General features: G+C 38.3%; 1 protein-coding gene across 3 annotated transcripts in view; it reads right to left on the reverse strand.

Moving 5' to 3' along the window:
* Positions 1 to 1,554: 1,554 nt before the first annotated feature.
* Positions 1,555 to 26,570, reverse strand: part of RPRD1A (regulation of nuclear pre-mRNA domain containing 1A) — a 48,935-nt gene continuing 23,919 nt past the window's right edge. Inside the window, exons 7-9 of one of the 3 annotated variants that reach the window (XM_082044038.1) lie at positions 5,936 to 6,132; positions 3,886 to 5,290; positions 1,555 to 3,844 (exon numbers count right to left, since the gene is read on the reverse strand). In XM_082044038.1, coding sequence (XP_081900164.1) covers positions 5,983 to 6,132 — 150 coding nt within the window. In that variant the 3' untranslated portion in view covers positions 1,555 to 3,844; positions 3,886 to 5,290; positions 5,936 to 5,982. Of the gene's footprint in view, positions 3,845 to 3,885; positions 6,133 to 24,851; positions 25,354 to 26,570 lie in introns of those variants that run through there. The other 2 variants (XM_082044037.1, XM_082044040.1) reach the window with 2 other exon arrangements.

The following is a 26,570-nucleotide window of genomic DNA, read 5'->3' on the forward strand; positions in this document are numbered from 1 at the left end:
CATATATTATGTACTCTTTCGCTGTGCTTCATATGAGGGTTATGTGCAACCAGCATGGGCATCTGCTGTGTTTTAAGGTGCACCAACATGAATGTGCTAGATCAGATCAAGAGAATGCTTTTGAAGCAGATCTCCTGAGTGTCCCTGTTAGGCAAGACCGACTGGTCTCAGAGTACGTGTAGCATTCCTTTATGGATAAAAGTCTGTGCTCCAGGATACAGCCAAGGTGCTGCAAAGGCTAACTAAGGAGCAATCCATCTGCAGGATCAGCAAAGAGCTGGTCTGAAGTACACTTCTCCAAAAAGCGTGGTGTGGCTGCCAAGCACTGAGCTTCAGGTATTCAGCACTCAAGGTGCAATGTGCTATTTGTTAATGTAGACACAGCCTTGTCATGCTCCAAACAACATCGTTTTCTTTGTAATTACCAGAGCTGGTCAGAAATGTCCAGACATGGTGTTATAAGTGATCACTACTGCGAGCTATCAGACTTTACCGTGGAACAAAAGCCATTCAGTATGTGCCATTCTTCGTTTTACAAGTGTATTTTAAAATGCCGAGCAGAAAGTGTTGGTGTGTTCTGTCATTTGAGGTGTTTTTGTGTTTTTCCTAAGCTGCTAATACAGTCTGTTACTGGCCTTTCACAGAACTAATATATTGAAAAACATATACAGAGAGACATACGCACATATATATACATATTTATATATAAGATGTATATAGGTAGATACATACATACACATAATAAGTATATATATGCATACATACATACACACATCTGATGCACTTTTCCCTTCAGAATATATTCCATTCCTGTACTTGATGAAACGCTGAAGATTAATTGTTGGCTGCAACAGGCTATTGCTGCGCCTGCCCCCCAAACCTCTGCTGTGCAGTGCTGCTGGTTTGCGTTTGGAGAGCTGGAAGAAAAACTCTGTATACAGAGGAAATGGTCTCTCTGATTTCAGTGAGGCCAGAATTTCAATCAGGCTTTGTAAACTAAGACCAAGAGGGTTTTCTGTTAAGCATGCACCCCTGGGTACAGGTATTACAAAGTAAGAGTTCTTTCCCAGCTCGCACAAATTCTACTTACGCAATGGGTATCTGTGTCATTGGCAGTAATGGCATTGTACCATATATTGAAAACATTATAAGGTGTGTCTTAATATAACCAGCTCAACTAAAGCCTGTTTTATTTTGACACATCAGTTTGAGCCATTTTCCTGTTTTTGAGCATAGGGAACCTCAAGCTGGCATATTACTACTGGTTCCCTCGCAGCCCCACCTCTGAAGAAACACAAACTTTGGTCAAACTAGCTAATATATGAACAGTATTTCTTTTTAAGAAATTTACAGTTCTAGAGATATGACGTCAGACTTTTTAATGTACCACTTCCTCACTGAAAATTGTCACACAAAATACAAATACAGGGAGTAATAAAATTCAGAATTAATAGAGACCATTTTCTCAGCATCACTATGAGATAGGGAGCAGGTTATATTTAAGCCATTTCACACACTGAGGTTGAGAAGGCAAGCAGTAAACCATTTCGAAGATGTTTTTACAACATTTTATTCTATTAAATATGAAAGAGCGTACATACAGGTGTTATTTTGAGGACATAAATTACACAAGGATTACACATTCTGTCAGAAAAGCACAATAATGAAACATCTTTACATTTCAAACTTTTCTTGTTAGCTTTAACAAATGAGTCTATTTTTGTTGCAAACAAGTAACGAGTGCTATTGAACTTTTGCAAATTCCCACAAAAACATCATGCTTAGTAGGATAGTTTAAATATTGTAAAGATGAAATCAGAATTAGATTTCTAACTAACAAGATGGAAGAGATTTACTACTTAATCAAGATAAATGACACACTGAAATAGGAGCTGAGACAAAATTGGTCATTTGTTAAAAAAAATTCCACTTCAGACAATACATTTGAATTTGTTTTCTTGCAGGAATAGTCACTGTGATTATATGCATGAGTAATGAGCAGAACTGGCCCTAAATATTTATAAATGCAACCGTCAAATTTCAGATGTGCTGGTTTTCTAGTTCACTAATTTTTCCACTGACAAAACCCCGCACCCATGAATCTATTTGCTTACATTTCAAAAGGTTGAAATCCAGCTCTTCTGTAGAGGGCAAATCAAGCCTATGTCTGATTTCCATGGCTCCCATGGTCAACTGTGCAGGGGGCTACTGCATCCTATGTACGTATTTTACGTCATCACTGATGTACTGGACTGAGTTACCATTGACTTCGTGAGAGCGGTGTTAAGTCTGTGGAAATCTTAACACATTGTCTTTATAAACTTGAGGTAAACAGGAACATTATCATAATGAAAGCTCTCATTTCAACATTCAGAAGCCTACTTGGATAAAATACATAATAAGCACATAGTCTGGGTTGTGTTGCTAGGGATTAACTGAGGTGTTTTAATATATTAATACAAACATTAATGGAGTGAAATGGCCAAATTGATGTCACTGCAGGGTGAAGTTCAGTTTTCAAAAGGAGTAATGGAACCCAATTTCTAAGAATGGTAATTTTTGTAACTAAGGATTTCACATTTATTTTTAAAACCACTAAACGGGATAATATTCCCGATACCTTTCAAAACATTCTGCAAAAACACAGCTTGAGCCTGCAAACACTAGAATATACAAGCAGTCCCAGTGACCTCAATGGTAAGCATTCTCATATGGCAAAGAGCTGCAGGATTATCGCTGCTTTTTTCAGAGAATGCTCACTAAAAGTGCAATATAGTGAAACAAATAATCTAATTATTATGCTTTTATTATTAGATGAAAAATGTTCAGATATTTTATAATTGTGCCTTTTGTAGGGTGGGCATTCTGGTTTGAGCAGAGTCACACCAAAGGAGCAGGGTACACCCACACATTTCCTTTCCTGAGGTGGCAACACCCCAAAGCAGTTTTATTGTATAATCCCACCTACAGCTGAAACATTGTGCTGCCCAGAGTTCCACATTGTTATTTCTGTGATGACAAAAGCTGACATTTGTTTTTCTTTTCATTTCCACTCAGGCATGTTCTCCCTTTTAGCTCCTAGGCATCCTCCCTTCTCCCAGCCACCCTCCTTTCTTCCTGAGATGTAAGAAGTCTGCATTTGTATTGTACCATGTTATCTCCTGCTATATTATTACAGTCACAATATAAATCTTCTAACTAGTTGATAACTGATGCCCTTCCCATATAAATAAAAAACAATGTACCATTCAGCCACTAATATATGACACTTGCTGTAAGAGTGACCTTTACCTTCCACAAGTCCTCCTTTCCTAACAAATGTTGGGAGATCATTTCCAAAAACCCACCTATGAAATATTCCTTGAAGTAAACAATTTCACAATAAAGAAAAATATATCCAGAAAATAGCACTCTCTCAAAATTAAAACTTATATACATCAAGAAGTTGAGATTTTTCCTCATTCTTTTATCAGGTCTACATTATCTGTAGATAAGCAACATTTTCACTAAAAGTTATGAATACAAAAAAGAAATCTAGTGAAGTGTCTTTTAATATTCTTGAGAGATGAAGGAAATTCAGCATTCGGCTTTATTATTATAATTATTTTTAATTAACGTAGCAAAAGACAGCTTAAGCTTAATTCCCTATGGTTTTGCGTATCTGAGACTCAGATCCTATACAAGCCACACCGCTGCACTTACAATCACCTCTGGGTACAAATGAAGTTTTCCATAGATGGGATTCAACCATGACTTCACTGTTTATCCTTCTTGTTTTAATATTTGTTTTATAATTCTTAATGGATTAAGATTTTTTGTTATTTATCAGAAATTTGGTGCTATTCTTGAGCAAGACTGAACATAAACTGCCATTGTAATGCACACACATGCATATATAAATTAATGAGCTTAATTTAACATACTAGAACATAAATATTTAAAATATGAAAACTGTACCTGAACATTTTCTTATCAAGAATCTATGCTGAAAAGATGCCATTAAGTGTTTTTTAATTTTACATATTAGACTTAAACATTCCTCTGGATCCACTATACTTAGCTCTTTTCCTATGGAGTGGAAAATTGCCACTCAAAACTTGCAAATCTTTGGACAGTTGGTGAGCTCTCATGAACTGTTTTCAGGATTCCTCTCTGTCAGGCCAAATTTTTGATGAAATTAATATTCTACATTGCATACTACGGAATGCTATGTCAAAAGCTTGTATTTTTATCTTGTGGGGGTTTTTCCTGCTTATCTGAGGTCTAATTGATGGCAACTTCCATGAGAAAAGATAATTGGACTGAGGTGCTAATGTCCAAGTGTATCTATTTTAAAGATTATTCTCCATTCACATCCAGCAAGTATTCTAGCGATTAGCCTTGTAGAAGTCAATAGCAAGTGACAGATGACCATCTTCAACAATTTCACTCAAGGACTATTTTGAATCATTGTGGCTTTTGAAAAGGAAGAATAGATTTATTTATTTACTTATTTTTTAAATTGCTTTCACATGAGAAGGGTGTTAAACTTGTAAACTATGAACTTAACTGATGCAAAACAATGCCTGGCAAGTGCAAACCCATGAACAAAATGCTACCATTAGATACTCTGATGATATATCCATCTGAAAACACTTGCAGCTTAGGTTTCTAAGGTCATCTAAATGCCAAAGGTACAGGCAGGCATTTTGTAAATCACTTCTCAACAATTACGTGCCTAATTCCAATGGACTGAAAAGCCTAAACTTTCTGGCAATCTGCTAGATGCCTGTCTGTATCTTTAAGTGAACTTAAAAGCTGGTGCATAGTATAGTAACAAGGACTTTTCACAAATTCAGCCACCTGTAGGCAAATACCACACCTGTGCCACGCAAAGGACTTCTTGAAAAACAGACACTCGGCAATAATTTTCCACAGTTTAACTTACACACGGGCCTGAGCTGTCTCCTCCCGTTCTGTGAGAAAAGACGATCAAGATCTAGAAATGTTTGCTGGAGTGGGTGGAGGTGTGGGGCTGTATGTCCTGCTGGCCTCCGGGGTTTCTCAGTGGAAGAGGATGTACAGCACGGCTGTATCATCGCGCTGCTGCACGGATGGATGCTACACAGCATTGTCAAATTTTAATAATGGACATTTAACAGTTGGGACAGTTTAGAGAATGACCTTTCAATTTAATTAAAGCTGTAAAATGGCTTCACATTTCTCAGATTAACCTTTTTAGATGGTGACGGATGTTCCAGAAAGGGATTAGACTACAAATGAATGGTCCCTCAATTTAGAAACTAAGCAGCTGTAAAAAGAAAGACACCATTTTGAAACAATTAAACTGGTTGACTGCATAGTTTCTTATGCTGCCTTTTAAATGATACTAAAATGTTGCAATATTTTGAGTCACTTAAAGATCTGCTCAGTGTAACATGATTTATGTTTTCCAATACAAAATTGGTTAGTAACATTTACTTCAAAAAAGCCCCCACTTGATTTGTGTTGGGAGTTGGTAATTTAAATGTAATGGACTGTAAGATCACTTTTAACCTTGCATTAAATTGCATCAACCTTCTTGCAAACATAAGCCTGTGATTTCCACTTTTCACTCCCACAGTATCAACTGAAATGTCTCTAGTTAGAAGTATGTGTTGATTATATGTTGTTTTACATTAAATATAGGGTACATAAGAAAAATCTTAGCTTTTTTTTTTTTTTTTTTTTTACAGGGCACCCAACTAAAATCTGTACAAAAGATAATTACCCATACTTCAATGTAATAGACACAGATGCCACTTTTATAAATGTACCCTTATGTTCACTCGCCAATAAAATAGTAAACAAATCAACTTTTTAAACCATTTTTTATAAATTATTAGAGTATTTTTACTGACACTCTTCAACCATATACAAAAATATTACTACAAGAGTACCAATCAGTCTGACCTACCCCTCATTTCACAGAAAAGTAGAGGTTATAGAAGGATGTTCTTGTAATCAGTCATCGCTGTAGATGTCTCCTGCAAACGGCAGGTGTACGTGGCTGCCCGTGACGTTGGGAAGTCGAGAGAGATCTGGCAGGTTCTGGATGCGGGACCTGAGTTCTTTCCGTACTTGGGACACTCTGGCAAGCTTGCGTTTGTACTCCTGTAACGCAGAAGGATTCAACATGAGACTCTTTTGCCTCTACCATCCCTACTATTTACTGCACTTGACATTTTCTAAAGAAGCATTCCCTCTGTGAGTTAGATGACTAAATATCCTTTAGTAGGTGAGAATCCAGAGAGCTGGGTATTCTGGAGGCAGAGGCATCAGCTCCAGCATTTTCTCAGCATCTAGAAGGACAGCCATGGGATTATTTTGCTTTGAATTGTAAGTACATAAATGCTAACAAGTAAGACAATCCCAGTTAACACAACTACACATGCTGCTCCATGCAGCTAGTAGAACGGGGTTATTCTTAGAAATCAAATTAAGGGTAATCAATACACAGAGTATGGGAGGATAAACTTACTGATGTCAAAGAAGTTACTTTCAGCTCATACTAATGAAGAATAAACCACAACCAAATACCACCAAACCAGGCCTGTTGATGAGCCCCACCAAGCTGACAAATCATAAGTATTTTGTATTAACTTTTATAATAAAAAAACAGATTACATCAGTACATTTATGGATCTAACCCTGAGTTTTCAGAAAATTTCTGAATTGAGGACTTAAGATTTCACACTGTGTTGGAATACAGGTCAAACCACTCATAATTTACATATTTAATGAGTATGAGGCACTTTTCACATGACACAACATTATACAAGATAAAGTTCTTAGCAGTGTAAACCAGTGCACTAGAATATAGTTAGTGCTTACCTATTAAGAATACGAGACATAATGGAGAAGAATAGCAGCTTGTATGAAATCACAGAATCACAGAATCGACTGGGTTGGAAAAGACCTCAGAGATCATCAAGTTCAACCCTTGGTCCAACTCCAGTCCATTGACTAGATCATGGCCCTAAGTGCCATGTCCAACCTAAGTTTAAAAACCTCCAGGGACGGTGAGTCCACCACCTCCCTGGGCAGGCCATTCCAATGCTTGATCACTCTCTCTGTAAAGAATTTCTTTCTAATATCCAGCCTAAATTTCCCCAGCAGAGTTTAAGCCCATGCCCCCTTGTCCTATTGCTGACTGCCTGGGAGAAGAGACCAATCCCCACCTGGCTATAACTTCCCTTCAGGTAGTTATAGAGAGTGATGAGGTCACCTCTGAGCCTCTTCTTCTCCAGACTGAATGACCCCAGCTCCCTCAGCCTCTCCCCATAGGTCTTGTGTTCGAGTCCCTTCACCAGTCTTGTTGCTCTTCTCTGGACCTACTCCAGCACTTCAATATCTTTCCTGAACTGAGGGGCCCAGAACTGAACAGTTCTGCAAAATGTAGGAAGATTAGGCTACATTTTACAGGAGCATTTACATTTCAGAAACTTGGAAACACATTTGTTTTTGAGAGTAGAAGAGAGGCATTAGGCATTAGCAGGCAAAGAAGCACTTAATAGTGCAGCTGCAGGTTTTCCTGCAGCCTGGGAATGGCTGAAACAATATGAAATAGTGAACCTACACCTTGGATAATCAGCCCAGGGGTAACCAAGATCTCATGATTATAACCACTTCTAAGTAATAGTAGGGAAAGAAATCAACATCATCCTGTAAAAGTGCCAAACATAAATGCTTGGAAGTTCCAGCAAGTATAAAAACACTGTGCAAATGTCTATAAAAGGTAACAGTCATGCTATTTACAAGGTCTAAACATAATTTTAAACATTTTTTCTATACTATTACTAGCATGGAGTAAAAAGGAAGGACAATGAGAAGACCCTTTGGTAGTAGAACCCAATACAGTAGTGCAAATGTTGAATATCTGGGGCATGATCAAGATTATTGGAAAAGGTTCAACACACATAAAAATAAAGTTTGCGATTATTAGTAGCAGCGTGGTCTTCTTACCAAGGGAAGTAAGAGAACCACAAGAAAACTTTTTAATAGGAAAGTAATGTATAGCTAAAAAAAAAAATAAAAAACCAAACAATCTTTACATAGAGAGAAAAGAGCATTCCTGAACTAGGATCATTAATTCTTTGTTATTATTTATATTTAAAAATTAAATGTTACAGTTCAGAATCTTATGAGATACTGAACATAGTGAAAATACTACAGATGCCCCATCAGCAGAACTGTAAACACTCGGTGATGGCGCACAGAGCAAAGCAGTGTTCCTTTTATGATACGCATGACCAAAAAAGTCCTATAACTGCAAGTCCCTTGGCCCTCAGGAAACCGTCACTTGCTCACACCTGCCCAAAACATTCTCTCTGGCCCAAGCAACTTCAGGACATGGCTGAGGAGATGAAGGGCTGTATCCTGATACCATATCCTTACAGTAATGCCCAAAGGCCACAAATACTTTACTGTTCCATAGCTAATATTAGAGCCAGAGGCCTCAGTGAGCTGATCCTGTGCAAGGGTCATAGTCCTTTGCCAGCATGTAAAAAGCCAGTAACAGAACACTTCTTGACCTCTTCACTGCCTGTTCTAGTCCAGATTGCAGCAATATTCTCATGACTATTGTTTTAGGGAATAGATTTTAATGTCAGATGAAAAGATAGATTTTATTGTTTAGTAAAACAAACAATTTGGCAATATACAGAAGACCAGGTAATCACTGTTTTCAGAAGCGTGATGGCTGGAGATTGAACACTGGGCAAACAAGGGCTTTGAGCGAGTTTGAAAGCTCGGAGACCTGGCCTCTGTTGTGGAAGATGTACTACTGTACAGATGAGTAGGAGAAGCACTCTAAGCAGAATCAAAACACTCAAAAGGCCCCAAATCAGTAAAATAAAATAACTGTAAAATAATTCCAACAGTAAATTCTCATAAATGGTGTTTGAATCAGCTGAATTCTGACCAAGTTTATTGTCTGTCAATGAAGAATGCGAAGCAGTATATCAGTATTCCTTCACAAGCTCGCAGCATGATGCTAGGCAAATATGCACAGATCACATTTAACAGCTATATTCTCTCACAACTTCATTCCAAAACCTGAAATGTGCATTAAATTGGATTGCCAGCTCCTTGACTCCATTACAATTCCCTTTAGCTGATAATAAATCATTTCCATAGTAACATCACATTTCTGACATCCAGCATTTTCCACATAAATTTTGCCTGGGACTTGCTCCCTAGTGAATATCAGCTTGATGGATATTACTGACAGGAGGCTCCTCTTCCTCACTAAGAAAAATGTTCTCAGTACTTTGGTCTCTCATACAATACAGTCATCTTCCTCTTGCCAACACCTTTAGCACAGTGCACAAGCTCAGGGAGTCAAAACTTGTTCCTTGAGCCTTCTCAGAAATACAGACTTCTGAGAAAGTTTGCTCAAGGTTTTTACTATAAAACTGAAGTAAATGAGAAATTACAGAAGGTTTTATAGTTCATTATATTACTGATGCAGTGTAAGCTACAGAATGCAATTTTAATACAATTCTGGCAATCCGAAGTATTTGTGAGATCTGCAGCTACAAGTTAGATGTCCATGACAATCTTCTCCAACAAGTAGAAATATTTTTCATCTTATCCAGAGTACCCCATTTTCCATTACTCCCAAAAACATTCTAGAAATCACTGGAAATGTCTAGTTTTCATTACTGGTGAGAAAGATCAGAAGAGGTCCGACTTGCAAGTACACTGACTTAGGAGTTTTGACGTACTTCCAAAGGGGTTGTTTTTCACAGCTTGATTCTATTTAAAATCACTAGTTACTTCTAAAATTGTTTGCTTTTACATTTTTAAGTCTGCTAATATTGTCCTGGCATCACCCAAATAGTCCTGGACTGCTGGAATACAAGTATCAAGTACTCATTATCAACAATATTTGTTACATGTACAACCTTTATTATTTTATCATAATAGCATGTGTATGTACCTACAACCTATTTCCTGAGTGCATACATTGAGAGCATGACTTAATTAAAGCAGAGGAGTGGGAATGCGGACACCCAGGTGTTATTTCTCATGTTGTTGCTCCATTAGAAATGCCATATCCTATATCACTGAGTCACACTTTATCCATATTGTTGACACTTCTAACTGCAGAAATCCCTATGGTAAATTTCAATTTCCATTTCACTATGTTGATTTTAAGATATACTTCAAATTACCCCTGTGTAAATGAGGCAAAATTCAAGCTATTTACTTCCAACAGTCAAGAACAGGCAGAAGTATTAATATGATGTTTTCTTTTGCTATGCTGAGCATAATTTGCATCGCTTGCTACCTATGGAGAACCTTACTCTTGGGATTTATGGGCAACCTGATGTACGGAATTAAAGTCTCTTCAGTTTCTTCAGTTGTTTAAGATAACAGTACTTTCAAGTAATAATTTTGTACTTCCAGTCATAAAAGCAGGTTTATGAGATAATTAGAAGAACTTATGTTGCTCATCAGAATCCCACTGATTACTACAGTTTCCATTACTTGACAGTGTAGAATATGGATGTTTTGTGAAACCAATGCTAACAACATACCAATTCCACACCAAGATGAATAGTCATTCTATATCAAACAAGTACCAGGCAAGAAGCTAAATAATTTTTGATCAGACACTACAATCATCATGAATAATAAAATTGTGGACAGGCCAAACAGGCTGTGCACTGCAGAGAGTATGTTCCCTTCCAACTGAAACAGGCTGAAATAGATCTTAATATAGTTTCTGCAATTACCATAGAGAGGTGCCACAGCTGAAAACAATTTGGAACTTCATGGATATGCTTTCCCTTTACAATATTAATATGACTTTGAACCCTCCTCTGATCACTAAGGCTACGGCATGCATCAAAATACTGTGGGGCAGAAAAAGTAGAGCAAAGAAACAAAGTCTGATTCCAAAGCAAGAATAGTTTGCAGAAAAAAACAAATACTTCAGCAGCACCCTTGTTAGCTGCAGAAAGAAAGGTAGGTGGAAATCAATACTCTCAATACAGAAAAACAAAACCCAAAAGGCTTAAAAGGCCTACAGGGTGTTGAGGGTGTGTGTGTACATCAGCATCCATAGCCTGTATGTACATTGTATTTAAAACAAAGGTCTCTGAATTTCTTGGTCCGTTCCAACCTTTCCATTTCAGGTGCAGACATCAGAGCTGTGTCACAGAGCAAAGGCAGCTCCCACGCTGTGTCCAACAGCACAGAAGACACTAGAAATCTTCAAAGGCTCAGACAAAGGCAAATAGCATGTGATACCCTGATATCTATGTTTTGATGTTCAGAAGGAGTACTTGTTTACAGACTCCATCTTGTTAAAATCTAATGTCTCACCCAGTCTGGGTATTTTCCTGCACAGTAGACTGACAGTTAGACTTGGAGGAGTCAGATGAGCTTCACTATTGCTCTGGAAAACACATGAGCAGGGCTTAAATTTCGTGCTGCCTTTAAAAATTGGGCATGTCTCACGTTCTTCACCAGTACGATTAAAGGCTCAACCTATTTACCAGTGTTATGGATTTAAAACAAAACACCTGAAATAACTTTGATTTAAGACACTGAACACAGTCTGAACAGATCTATATGCATCACATACACATACAAAGTTGAAAAATTAAGGACAGTTATGAGCAGCTTAGGAAAGGATTGACTTGGCTAACTTTCAATTACACATTATGCCTGTTCACTAGAAAACAGACTTTTGGAAGAACACTTCAGTTTTCCAGTATGTTGGCATCTACCAGTTTTCCATTAGGTCCTATCACATTTAAAGCAAAATAAATAGCAGTGAGGAAATGAGCACATACCTAGTGACTGCTTTGTTTATTCCTTATTGTTCTATGCAATGCCCCACATACTACTTACTGCACACATTCCTCTGTATGCAGATTTACTAATATTCTCCTAGGTTTTCTAATGGCATACTTCACCATTACAAAACACAATTCATTATTCATAAAACTTCTTTGAGCTGACAGACCAAAATGAAATGCATCCTCTGAGTATCTCATTTTTCTTAGTACTTGAAATTACCAAGAACTTGATGCTTCAAAGCAAATTTTCTAAATTCAGTTAAAATATCAGAGACTCCTCAGTTTGTCTGCAAATGAAGCAACAGGAAGTAATGAACTCCAAAGTCTGAAACCCACAAACTAAATTAGTGACCATCTGGGGAAAGCCTGATTAAGTGACTTTGTCTACTATCAACTGTTATGCTGTGGTACAGACATGAATACACTGCAGACCTTCAAACTATAAATTCCTGAGTGCAGCAGCAGTAAAAAGGAACAAAGCATTTTACCAGGACATTTCCTATCTGAAGGGTGATTATGAGAAATGTGAAGTCCTTCGAAATGGTCACAAACTATTCTTCCCATTCCTTGAAAATGCAATTTCTTTGTCTAGCTGCTTCCAGCATAAACCTGGGTCTCAAACCTCCTTCACCCAGCCTTGACTCCTGGTATCCATCTGCATTCCTCGGACACTGTTCCTAGAATCAACCTCTCTGTCCAGCAAGGCTGTTCAATGCCTTGCAGACTCCTGTCACATTTGCATTCACACCCAATACAAACACTCACAACTGGTTTTTGCCTAATTGTTCCCATCCTTTCTGGCTCCATATCTGAATTCTTCCCCCTCCAACCCTGGTCTGCACTTATCACTTTGTCTACAGTTTTGGCTGTGTCTGGTTCCAGTTCCACCTATTTCTCCCCAGTCCCGTACTCAGTCTGTCCCTGTTCTCTGCCTAAATAATATTCCCGTCAGATCTCTCTAAAACTTCATACCAGTTTTTGCTTCCATTCTCTGGGTCCAAAGGACTTCTAGTCCCTTCCAGTTTAGTCCTACACAATATTATGCTTTTCTGGCCAGTCACTCCCTTTCTTCTCAGCCAGCTGGTCTCCTATTCCATTCTTTACTGTAATGTCTAGTCCTGGATCCCTTCTAAATCTCTGCAGCCTCTGGTGCCAAGTTCCATAGGCACTTGTCCAAGTTCTGCATTCAAGCCCACCGGCTTCCACCTCCCCATTACTTAGACTCGTGGAGCCATGGACAACCCACCCATGGAAGAAGTTCTCTGCTCTCATGTCAGGTGCTTGGCCCATGTTCAGCCCAGAGAACAACTGTATACAGCCACAACTGCAGGAGAAGTCTTCTTTCAGCCAAGCTGGAAAACTCTGGCAGAGAAGCTCTTCATGGAACTTACTAATGTTTTAAGAAATCTCTGATGACCATATTAAAAGTAAGATTTTTCCAAAGGCTTGTAATTTCATTAAATTCAGGTTGATTTTCATTACTATATCAAAAAGCATGCTCCTGACAGAAAGGATTTCCCCGTTCCATAATATTTTGAAAAAGAACATGAATTACATCATCTCAAATAAACGGTCATTTTTAAAGATTGTTTTACTACGAACTTGTCCTTAGCTTTATTCTTGAAGATTGTGGTGGCAAAAAATTGGTCAACATTTGGAAAAGTTAAAGAATGTAAGCCAAGGACTTAAAAGTTTAATTACCAGGAGTATTATTGGGCTTACTTGGTTTATATTTACCTCCATTCAAACATGAAAGGTCAGCAGTGATGCATTTTGATTTATAAAATAAATTACTATTTAAAGAATCATATAATAGTTTGGGTTGGAAGGGACCTTCAAAGGTCATCTAGTCCAACCCCCCTGCAAGGAGCAGGGACATCTTCAACCAGATCATGTTGCTCAGAGCCCCGTCCAGCCTGGCCTGGAATGTCTCAAGGGATGGGGCATCTACCACCTGTGTAAGCAACCTGCTGCAGTGCTTCACCGCCCTCATGGTAAAAAAAATTTCCTCATGTCCAGCCTGAATCTCCTCTCAGTTTAAAACCATTACCCCTTGTCCTGTCATAACAAGCCCTGCTAAAAAGTCTGTCCCCATCTTTCTTATAGGCACTTTTTAAGCACTGAAATGACATTGATTTAATTAGAGAATCTCTATGGGACAATGATTTAATTTAAAGCATTTCATGATGACAGATATAAGCAGCAGCTCAAATGAATGATGCCTGCTTGAGGTTAAATTTGCTCTCCTTGTGTTTTATTATCTGATACAGCATTTTTATCTGGTTGAAAATTTAGCCATTATAATAAAGTCTAAATTACACACCCCCAAGAGATGCTTAAATTACATGGAATTCTTAAGTTTCAACTCCTGGCTGACAGAATGAAGTTTTGTAGAACTTCTGGTGACAAGCAATCAGGCACTTCAGAACAACTGTGAGCAATTGCGCTCAAACAAATATTCAAGTTGATACTCTATACAGACACACTTACAAGGGATAAAGCAGAACAGTTCTGAAAAGAACAAAAAATAAGTGGCTGCAGGCTCAGAAATAGCTTCTTGAAGTTTCACCTATGCACAAATGATCTGAAGGAAAGTAATGGCTCTCAGGGTTCAATTTTAAAGGAATCTATGAATGAAAAATGTTGACGGTCTACTAGAAAAACCACACCTTTAGCAATGCATTTGATAACACTTGTGTAGTCTTCAGGCTCAAATATTCACTGCACCTAATAGCTGAACTGTAAAAGTTGTGTATGTCAGATGCACAGCCCTCAATTTCACACAACCCTTCTCTGCAGGTCATTACAACAGTCTCAGTTCCAAATTCAGATTCTACAAGGGCAACTCATCTTTCTAAAGCTAATGCTGTGGGTGTTGAACAACAAAAACGTGGACTGTGATGTTCATTAGTTCATGGAGACAAATGGACATCTGAAAGTGTGAAAATTCTGTAAAGCCAAAACTACATGCAACTGTTTTGAAGACAAAAAGTCCATCTGAGAATGAAACTAACACTGCAGGTCACTAGGTAGGGAATTCATCTATAGCTAGCCAAGAGACAACTGCTTCAGATCCTTTTGTTTTGTCAAAGACAGATCTACATAGAGCATGAGACCTAATTATATTGTAGCAAGGCTAAGTGCTGGTAGCAGGCCAATCCAAGCAGCAGAGAGCTTGCAGCAGGCTAATATATACAGCTTTTGCAACTGCAGTGTAGAGCCGCTCAGTGTTAACCTGTGAGCAAGAAACAAAATGAATGAGAAGTGTTTCAATCCAAAGTGTTTTATTGACCTGAGACTGCATATTAGCTACATTCCAAGGGAAATAAATAAAAATAATACAGATAGAGGACCTCAGCTTTCTGCTGCAGGTGACCCCAGGCTGTTGACCTTGTTCATTTAAGAAATCTATCTGTGCAGGTCTGTCTCTGCAAAACTGGTCTTAGACATTTTGAACAAGCTCTTCATTTTTTTTTTTTTTTTCAGTTATTTGTGTCTTTTATTTTCCAAGTTCATAAATGACTTCCTATCCAACCTGAAGAAACAGCTGCGAAGGACAACTACCTTACAAATGTCAGAACGGTCTCACCTGAAGAACATGTAGCTGCTTCTTATGAGATTTTTAAAGAATGGTTTTCAAAATAAGCCAAGAAATGCCAGGGTGTCACCCAATGCATGAATGCTCAAATTTTATCAGCTAGACAGTTTTATATCAAACTTGCCAACTCATTCTTACAATTTAATTAAGCAGGCTGAAACATCCATTTTAGATGGATGCTTTTTAAAGGGCTTGCCTTGTAATGCAGTTTAGAAACATGGATTCTAAAGAAGAGTATTTAGTGACAGCTCAAAGATAAGCATTCACAAGCCTGATTTGCCTTAACAGTAGCTGACAGTGCTCAGTGTCACTTGAGAATTGAAACTATCCTTTACATGACTAACGAGAATAATTATTTGTGTAAGACCAACTGTTGATATGCCACATGGTAATTTTGTTTTTCTCTTTCGCGAGTGTGAAATAGATACTTCAAATGCAGTGTTCAGTGATGGGAGTGTGAGAAAGGTAGAGTTGGAAGGGCAGAACCACACAGTAGATATTCTGACTTATTTCTTGAAACTGCCCCTCATATGCCCTGTGGGAATATCTCCAATGAAAACTCTACTGTGCATGAAGCAAGCAAACAGCCGCGGTCCTTCTACAGGCAACAAGAAAGGAGAGAATCTTAATTTCCTAACAATGCACATCGATACAAGTTCTATCATTTAAAAAAACAGTGCTTACCCTCAAGCTTCAGTATTAAAATATTATGATGAGAAAGTTTTGCATAAGGGAGGTGATACTAACAGGTGATAGTACACAGAGCAACTACAAGAAAAAAATCACAATATTAAAGTCTCTTAACAAAACAAAAAAATTCAGGCAGCAAATTTGGCAAACCCACCCATTTTTGACATTATTTACACAATTCTGAATTGCTCAAATAGCTAGTTTTATTTTATCATTAAAAGGGTGTAAAAAGAGGTTGTCAGGGCAGAAATTTTGAGCAACCAGAGAAGAAAATGTCTGGAGAGAAAACAGAACACAAAACAAGTAAACAACATTAAAAAGAACAAGGAAAGACATATACAGTGTTTTTCCTGAAGTTTTCTTTCCCATTATGAACTATTTTCTTTCCAAAAGCGTACAGCTTGCAATAACCCCACTAATGCACATCCTTCTGTGATCTACTGATAAAAGTAAACACGTACCAGAGGTTAGTAATCATTTCTGTCTAAGCTGTCTTAGCTTTTAAAAACATCTTCCATCCATTCAAACCTCCTGCACTGCATTAAAAAGGTCTTTAAAATTATTATCCTTGTTTACATAGAAGCTCTAAGAGCACCTGTGGGGTTTCTGTTTTGTAGGTCTGTATTTCTATCCAGTTGTGGATGTAGAGACCTTGGAAGATCAGGTTATCAGGAGAATATAGTAAATTAAATATTGGTAAAGTAATTTATTACGAAGATAATTACAAATCAAAACATGAGTAATTCAGTAGATGTGTTACAGAGAAAAAAATGTAAATAATGTAAAATTTTTTTTCATTCCTTCAATTTTCACCCTATTTTTAACAAATGTGCCATTTTGTAATGGAGGAGAACACAGAAGAATCACTGTTTGCACAGTACAGCATTTCAGATATGTCTGATAAAGATTCTAATGACTCAGATTTCTGAATTGTCAGTAGGCAGTAATAAAATATCTAAAAACAGTTACTCTTCTTCATCAGTTCCTTTATTGTATTTCCTAAACTACTTATTTGGATTTCCACAGTGTTGAAAAAAATGGAATTACACAAAGTAGTAAATCAATTAACTTCCCTGTTCTGCCATGTGCATCTTGCACGTCAGTATGCAAATCACTTAGGTACATTTTCACAAGCTACATTACCTTGGGTTTTTTTGTATGACAGACACTCCAAATTTCTCTCATTCATAAAAAATCCACTCTCACAAGCTTGTATCAAAGGTTCCACAGAAAACCTCAGGCTCTACTTCCATTTGTATAGGCTAAAATAAGAACTTAAAATATTTTAAAGTGTTGTTTTTCCTTACAGTACCCCAGGAAAGCAGTGCAATATGTAGTTTTGATCAGATTTGATGTCCAAATTGCAAAATAATTACATCTGTCTCATTCCGCTGGTGAGCTGCTTCCGCATTCCATGAGAAACAAGACTTACAGCAGCAATGGACACTGTACTGCAGAAAAAGGCTTACCATTGTGGCAAATTGAATTGAATACGAATTGAATATATGTGACTTGTAAGGCAATTCGAGAACTTTTAAAGTACTTGTCCCTCTCTTCCCTACTTGTTCAATAAACTGTTAAGACTGGTTTGTCCATAAGCTCATGGTTCCAGATCTGTCATAAACATGAAGTCAGAAAGAAAAAACAAACCATGCCGAACATCTGACAACTGGCACTTCCATCTAGGGAAACAAAACCAGCAGGTCTGAACCTGCAGCTGAAGTTCAGGCAAGAGCTGGACTGATAGGCTGGCACAGCAAAACCAGCCTGCCAGGACACGTTTTTAAGATTTCTGGTCTGCTGGACATGATCAGTTGTAGGGTAGTGTAAGTGTTTACAAAGAACAACGTACATCACAGAATCACAGAATGTCAGGGATTGGAAGGGACCTCGAAAGATCATCCAGTCCAATCCCCCTGCCGGAGCAGGAACACCTAGATGAGGTTACACAGGGATGCCCCCAGGATAGGTGTTTCTAGCCTGCTACAAGGTAGAGGGCTCAAGTATTAGGCCTGGGTATGTCACTTTGCTTTCACCCTGCACTGCAACCACCATGCAAAAGGGCAACGTTTCCCCAGTGTAGGAGGAGAAACAATAAGAAGCACTAAACCTAAGGTATGCATATAGCAAATGATTTATGACTTAACCATGACTCATAATAAAATATAAAGACTTGCACCTAAACTTAAGATATCGTCTTAAAGAGGGACTGTAACTCACTGTGCATTCAGATTTTTTTATTTAAAGGGCTGGCCTTGTAAAGCAAAAGGCAATCTATGTATTGGTAGCCTGCAAACCCACTTGTGACTGAAAACAAAAATCAAGCCAGCCAGGCACTGCAAGCTGAAGGGGCTTAGCAGCCCAAAGGAGTGCTCGAGTGACTCCCAGCCAACTCCAGTATGTCCCTGATATTGCAACAGAGCAAGAAGTACACGTTGCCCCTGACAGAGGGCAAGTAACTGCTGACAGTGCAGAGAAAGCACAACAGTCCGTCCTTTTACAGCTAAAAAGAACAAACCACAAAAACGCGCTTTTGCCACTGTTCAGGGAAAGTGACTTTCTTGCAGCTACATTATCAAGAATAGTCAAGACAATGGAGCCAACTAAACCAGGAAAGAAAAAAAACCTAACATCCCCACTATAACTCTCATGTAGGTTGAAATCTGCAATGGTGTAGGGCATGTTACATTATGTTTCCAGATCAACTGAACTTTGGAGGAGAAAGTTCATCGTGCAACATGGCAAAATCTGTGTGTCATAGCATAAAAGTATGCTAGGTACTCAACTATTGGAAGAAAAAGTATTGTTAAACACATATGTCATGAAAATTGGGCAACACGCTTTACCAAATAACTGTATGCAGTAGCGTAAGAGAAAGCTTTTCTGCCATTAGACATTTTGAGGGCTGTGTAGAACATGTCTCTTGCAGAAATTGTTTTAATGCAAGTTTGGACCTTGCAGAGTTGTCAGAATTGTACAGTATCACTCCCTCCCACCGCAGCATGAAGAGCCTGCCTGCTGTCCCTCATAATAGTTCATCTGTGTATGTTTTTCACGGATAGCTTTTTTATTATTGGAGCTGTAATGAAATTCAGTATTTTCCAGCATCTTTCTCCTACTGAAACATGGGCACTGACTCACATGCAGAAAATAAATTTGCTCTAAATCTTAAAACACATAATAAAATTATGATTTCTTAAATTAACAAATATTCTTCACTGTAAGAGAGACATTGAGGTGCTGGAGAGAGTTCAGAGAAGGGCAATGAAGCTGGTGAGGGTCCTGGAGCACAAGTCTGATGAGGAGCGGCTGAGGGAACTGGGGCTGTTTAGCCTGGAGAAAAGGAGACCAAGGGTAGACCTTAGTGTTGTCTACAACTACCTGGAAGGTGGTTGTAGAGAGGTGGGCACCAGTGTCTTCTCCCAAGTAACAAGCATTAGGATAAGAGGAAATGGCCTCAAGTTGTACCAGGGAAGGTTCAGATTGGATATTAGGAAAAAAATTCTTCACAGAAACGGGTTGTCAAGCATTGGACAAGCTGCCCAGGGAAGCGGTGGAGTCACCATCCCTGGAGGGGTTTAAGACACATGGATGTGGCACTTAGGCACATGGTTTAGAGGTAGACTTGGCAGTGTCAGGTTAATGGTTGGATTTGATGATCATAAAGGTCTTTTCCAACCAAAATGAACCTGTGGTTCTATATGCAAATGCTAAGTTTTTATCAATTACATTGAAAGATGCAAATCTGGAGTTTGTGCTTAGCATTTTATATCTGGAGAAAGCTAAAACCTAGATTCTACATTTTGGTCTTTACTACTTTTGGTATTTTTAAGAGTAGCTTCTGTAAACTCTCATGCTCTTTTAGGTATTACCTAAACAGGTGTTAGCTATTCAGACACTAGAAGACTATGAATACCTACAGGTAACTCAAAAACTGAAGTTCTACAACCCACATACAGAATCACTCTCAGAAGCCTAAGAATTATTGCTTACCATTTAACAGAAGCATAAAACTATAACCTAAAGCTGCTCTTGAGTGTGCTGGTTTTCTGATCATGTGGTGTGAAAAGAACATTCATTTTCCATTAACTACAGTGGCTGTTATGCAGCATGGCTTCAAAGATTTTGGGGAAGGATATTTGCCAAGTTGTACATGCATACATAGAGGGCAGAGGACATGAATGGAATAAGAGAGATGTTCCTAGCCAGCACAGGGACAGGAAGTTTCTCTATCTTGAACTGTAAGATTTGGAAAAAAAAATGCTAACAATCACTTTATGGTTTGCATTTACATCAGAACAATTTTCAACTACATGGCTTGAAAGCAGCCGCATGATTCTTTGGAGTCCAATCTTAGTAACACTGATTAGCCCAATAATAAAGCAGCAGCCCTCTAGGACCCCAGGGTCAACACGTAAGTGTAACAGCTCTACTGGAGTGTGGGCTGGGGATCAAGTAAGATCTTGGTGTTCCACAAAACTGGCCTGAATTCTCTCCGCATAAGGCAGAAGACACTAATCAGTCAGGAGATAAAAAAATAAAGTTTCAAAACAAGTTTCAGGGTGCTGCTTTGAAGAAACGCTGAGAATATGGGTATAAAATGGCTGCAGAAGAAACAGCAAATTACATTTTTAATGACTTTGCAGCAATAAATTGACAATCCTTATAAATTACAGGTGAGAAGCTAACGAGGAAATCAAAGGAGTAGTGGTTTAAATATTGCTTTCTGGAGAATAGCCTAGTCACGTTAAATTTCTTGCTGCTGTGTTCTAAGATAGCACTATGGCACAAGAAGAAATCCAGAAATTCAGGAATTATTCATTCTTGAGAGGAACATGCTGCCTGAAAAAGTTCATGCAGGTTCCCTGGAACCAAAGGAGCGCATAGTGACTTTACTTTCTCTTTTTGGTTTGTACCTGTATCACTGCTCAGCTTTATTCCACAACCTTTCAGCCTCAGGATAAAAGGGCTTTGAGATTAACACTGCTGAGCAAGAACGCCTGATTTCTTCCACAGATAAGAATAGTATAAATAGGGACTTTCCACTCCTACATCTTCATATAATGGCATAGCTAAGCACAGTAATTGTGTTAAGGCCAAGAGAGTAGATTAATAGGTATACACATAGACAGAATATATTATCTCAGAAGTTGCATCTAATATCATCCAATACCAAATGATGGGGGTTTTCTACTGGAAATGGCACTCAATTCACTACATGACCTGTGGCAGCAAGCACAAGAATTGCCTGGCTTTCCAGATGGCATGCTAAATTGTTTTGCTTAACAGTCTGTGTATACAATACTAACAGAGGTACAGCTTCTAGATCTAACTTGTTTGAAACAAAAGGTTGTTTAACATACCACTGGTTTAAAAAACAGCATCAACATAAAAAATCACTGCCATAAAAAAAAAAAATGTTCTCCTTGGGCAGAAGGAAGAAAATGAAGAAAGAGAAAAACATGATTCACTAGCACCCACAGAATATCTGTCACATTGGTTATTATGGAGTCATAGAAGAGTGAAAGACTGAAAACATATGGCTGAAAGATACCCATCAAATACCAGTTTAACTAACTCCCTGGATTCCAAATGATTATCAGTATCCGGGAGGCCAAATACTCCAGAATAAAGATGGTACAGTGATGGCACAGCTCACTCAATTTATCTGTCAAATATACTGACCTTATAAATGAGCCACCACCTTTTCACCACAGTTCACCATGGCTGATGAATGTCAATTATCTCAACCAGAAAACAGGCGATTTAAAATGGGAGATTTTATGATGCTTCTAGAATACATCTAGAATACATCTAGAATTTAATCAGGATTCACTTTGATACTCTGAACTCTAAGGCAATGAAGAGCACCAGATTCAGCTTCACTGTTGAGTCTTGACAGGTAGGACAGCAAAGATGAGGTGGAGAGAAGGAAAGGAAGAGGAGATTCTACACAAATGCAACACTCTCAGTGTTTTCTTAGTGACCGTGGTTTGAGGAAAAAGAAGAATAAGCGATAGTGCAGAAAAGAAGAAATAAAGCTATGAAGTCAGATTACAAATAGTGAATTAGTATATAATGCAGCAAACTACTGATTTCCTGTCTCCTACCCTTGCAGAATCATTCTTCCTACTCTAGTAGTTACTAGCAACCTAGAAATAAATTAAAACTTTGTGTGTTTGAAACATTGCCAAGTGGAACACTTGGGGGAGTTATGCCGTCTGCTCAATCTTCTGCCTTCTACTGTTTTCATGATCAAAGGGCTCGCATTTATCAGATCAGGACAGCTCTGGGGCTTGTTTTTAAAGGAGTTACAAGCAGTTCAGCACTCCACATAAAATCCAATAACTTCTTTACAGGTACAACTTCAGAACAATGAAACGATGTTGTCCCTCCCTTGCTCGCTGATGAATGAAGCATTTGGGCCAGAGTAAAATGCACCTTGTCTGAATGCTATTGACATAAGAGAAACAAAGGATGAAAAGAAATACATAATTATCAGTGCAAAGGGGTAATGAAAACTTAGCATTTGAGGAACTAGAACAAAGTATCTACTTGACCTCTAGGACTACAGTCAGATGTAAACCTTGCTTCTCCAGCCTTCTTCAGATTGTTTTATTGCCATTTTTGACATGGTGTTAGTGTGGTATTTTCAGAAGTGACTTCAAAACAAGAATTTTTTGAGTGGTGGAACTCAAAGTTCAAATGCTTATCTCCAACTTTCAATTCTGTGCCTTTCAAAACTTGACCCTCCCTCTTGCAATGTAGTAATTAACAAAGCAGCCACTACACATTTCCTAACCCCAAACTCCACGTGCAGCAGAGCGTTAAAGCCACTGCATGTGCTGGCTGCAAAACTGAATCTCCACATCTGGTTTATGGGGCCTCAAAGAAGGAGCAGCATTCAGAAGTCTGGTTTGGATGTATGTGGAGACAACAACCAACCAACAAAACCCACAGTGGGAAGTGTTTATCTCCTAAACTTACAGTTATTTCTACAGTATCTACTAGTTAACACTGACCTACACTGAAATCAAAGACCCACAGAATAGCTTCAGATACTTCAGGACTTAGGTTAAATCACAAAATACCAATTAATATTCCAGACTTCTGGTGCACATCTACTGGAACTTCCACAATTACTTTAAAAAGCACGTGGCATTCATCCTATTTCTCAGCTCCCTCCCTCACCCCCGCTTACAAATGACGTGTATGCTCTGCCAAACAAACCCAGCTATGGGGAGAGAACTGAACTCTTGCACCAAGAAACCAGCCTGATTTAGGGAGATAAGGCTGGGGCCAGATAGTGCTGTTAATTTATCTCATTATTTTGTCCACCAATAAAAATGTAAAATGTGTCTTTCAGGTCCACTATATCTTCTGCCTAAAACATCACAGTTCATTCCCCTCCTGCCTATGCTCCTCAAAAATACCCTTCTTACTGGTTTTTAAAAAGTGGTGTTTTTTCTTGTTTCATTTGTATGTTTTTTTTAATTTGGTAACCTAAAGGTGTGGAAAAACAAGTAACTAAAATTCCTTTTTGACACTTAAGACAACAAAGCATTCCAAATATTCCCATTTAAACATGTTACATCCCACTTCGAATACTGAAGCTCTTCTTCAATTTGAAAAAAGTTATGACAGCAGACTTTTCTTCATTTTCTTCGTGGAACAGTGTACTTGATTTGATAACTGTGCAAAAGGGTTTGTTTTGGTTTCTTTTTTAATAATTTAGAAATACATTATGAATTAAAATTTACCAAACCATTGAGAATTTAGATCCTGCTGTGAGGTCAATTCACAAATGAAGAAAATTGAACAGAAAGGTGCTTTTGTGAAGAAAAAACTAAAACAGCAGCAACAAACCACACAAGGATTTAATCTAATAGCGAATCAGGCAAGAAAATAAAGCAGCCAGTGATGTTAGAGAGAGCAGCTCAAAACACTGGCTCTTCAGACTAATACTTCCAGAGAAATACTGTTTCATCCTTGTTATCACCCTCAATATTACCATTTATTCAAGATGAGGTAGCACAGTGGTAAAAAGATGCCCAGTGAACAGTGATTCCTGTAAAGAAACAGCTAAACATCCCACCTCCATCCCACAGCAACTCCAACTCTTCCCTCCCATCCTGGTATCCACTGACACCTTCTACATTGCCCAACCATTGTTTTGGCAAAGAGCAGGAGAGGTCATGGCTGGTTCCACGCTACACAGGCTGACTGAACAGCAGTCTGAGGGGAGAAGAGCTATGAGAGCATTTCTTTGGGCCTCTCCTCTATCCACTTACAAAATTAATTTTATCAAACTCTTAAGGAACGGAATTATTTTTAAGATTGTTTCATTTTCAAGTGAAAGAAGAATTGATAGACTGGCAGCCTGACTGCAGTAGTCAAGTCTCCTGAGAAATCAGACTAGCACAATACATAAGTCTTCTATAATAGTAATTCACTCTCCCCTCTTCCACCAATTACTGCCAGCAGTAGCTGAGAAGTGTCAGAAAAATGTTTTGCCCTCTCTAATCAAGTCAACTTAATGTATTTTTTATTTCAGAGATGTATCTTCATACTAGATTAGGAGAATGAAATTCCAAGACAGAGCCCATTTACAGGATTTATACATCATCCTAAATTTCCCTGTGTTCTGTTTCACCTTACTTCCATCATTTTTAGTCCACAGCATTTCAGATTTTGGCAGAGGGAAAGCTTTACAAACATCTCCAAAGTGCACCGATGCAGTATTCTTTTACTTGGGGCAGGACTGAAGATCACAACTGTTTCAGCGTGAACACAAAAAAAAAATATACCCTGGCCATTCCTTTGGTCTAGAATTAAATTTTAAGGCAAGCGTAAGGACCACTTCATACCTTTATCGGGTGACGGTGAGACTCCCGTGACAAAAAACTTCCATTCCTCCCTTTCCATAGCTAAGAAACTACTCCTCAGCAAGCAGAGGCATGGACTACACTGCTTCCTCACTGCTGCTGAAATAGCTCTCCCAATTGCTCTCTTACTTTTCCATTACACACCCCAGAATAACTGATGCACACAGCTTCAAGAGATGGCCATTAATCAGTGCCAGTGTTTTCACATTGTCCTCAACCATGTTTTAAATTCTTAACTTCCAAGTCGTTCCCCCCTGCAGATATCTGCACCGCACCCCTCTCAATCAAGGAAACGTAGGTAGAAGCTGGATTATTTCCTTCATAAGATATCACATTTTGAAATAAGGTCCTAGGGAAAAAAAAAAAAAAAAAGTGTGTTTCTATATATGTAGATGATAATAAATCTCAGCTTCCAATTCTAATCAAGGCAAGAACGAACACTTCTACCAGGTGGCTGTAGCATCACGTAAAAGCCCCACAATTCTCTTCCTCCCATTCTCCCCTCAGCATTTTGATTCCAAGGACATACATTGTGTATGGAGGTAAGACTTCCAGACTGGCTTCTCCAGGGAAAAAGGCTGTCATTATTCTTGAAGATTAATTTTCAGAATCAGGCCACTAATTAAACTACAGTTACTACTAGATGAAAATAAACATTCTTCAGAACTCTGCATTTCACCTGTGTGCTTTACCAGAAAGACAAAGACCATTTTTAAGAACTGTATTTTTCAGCAACAACCTAGCTAAGGGAAGTGTTGTTTTCCCCTAACAATTTTCATGTTTTATCAGCTGGAGCTCTACTGCACCATGATGTGGCTCATTCTGTGGGCTCTTTAATAACCAGGGATAGCTGATTTTATATAAAGTCTGGATTTATTTTTTTTACTTAGACATTGGTGTGTGATGTTTTTGATCTGTAAAACTGATTTTCACATTTCAATCCTACTGAACAGTATTTCTACCCTCTACATTCAGTCTTAGCCGAAAAGATATGGAAGTTACTCATTTCCGTGATCTGCTACTTAAGCAGAGGTTCCTTAAAAAGAGCACATTGGAAAGTTAGTGGTCAAACAAGAAGACCTCACTACCAGGATGTGTCAGCTAACATTTGTCTACTTGCTTGTGCCTCTATTAAGAACTTCAGATGGAGAATTTGTAATTAACAGAAAAGTAGAAGGTGTCCTTCAGATCATCAGTAGCTATTTAAAAAGAGTATACAGACCAAAAGAAGATATCTGAAATGATCACAAACCTTGTGACTAGTTTAGTAGTACCACTACACAAGACCTTTATTAATTTAATCTAGGGAAACAAAATAGTTTTGGTGTCTGATTAACGCAACTAAACTATGAATGCACTCACTGATTCATATGAACTCAAATCATCTTCATTTGACAACAGAATTATTCAAACTAAAAATGAAATTTATCTTGGTCATTCAAGTTTCATGTGAATTCTTCCACGTTCTTTTTACTTTGAGACTGAGGGGTGACCTCGTTAATGTTTACAGATGTATAAAGGGTGAGTGTCACGAGGATGGAGCCAGGCTCTTCTCGGTGACAACCA

This window comes from Streptopelia decaocto, assembly GCF_964273445.1.
Source record: "Streptopelia decaocto genome assembly, chromosome: 2".
Taxonomy (NCBI): Eukaryota; Metazoa; Chordata; class Aves; order Columbiformes; family Columbidae; genus Streptopelia; species Streptopelia decaocto.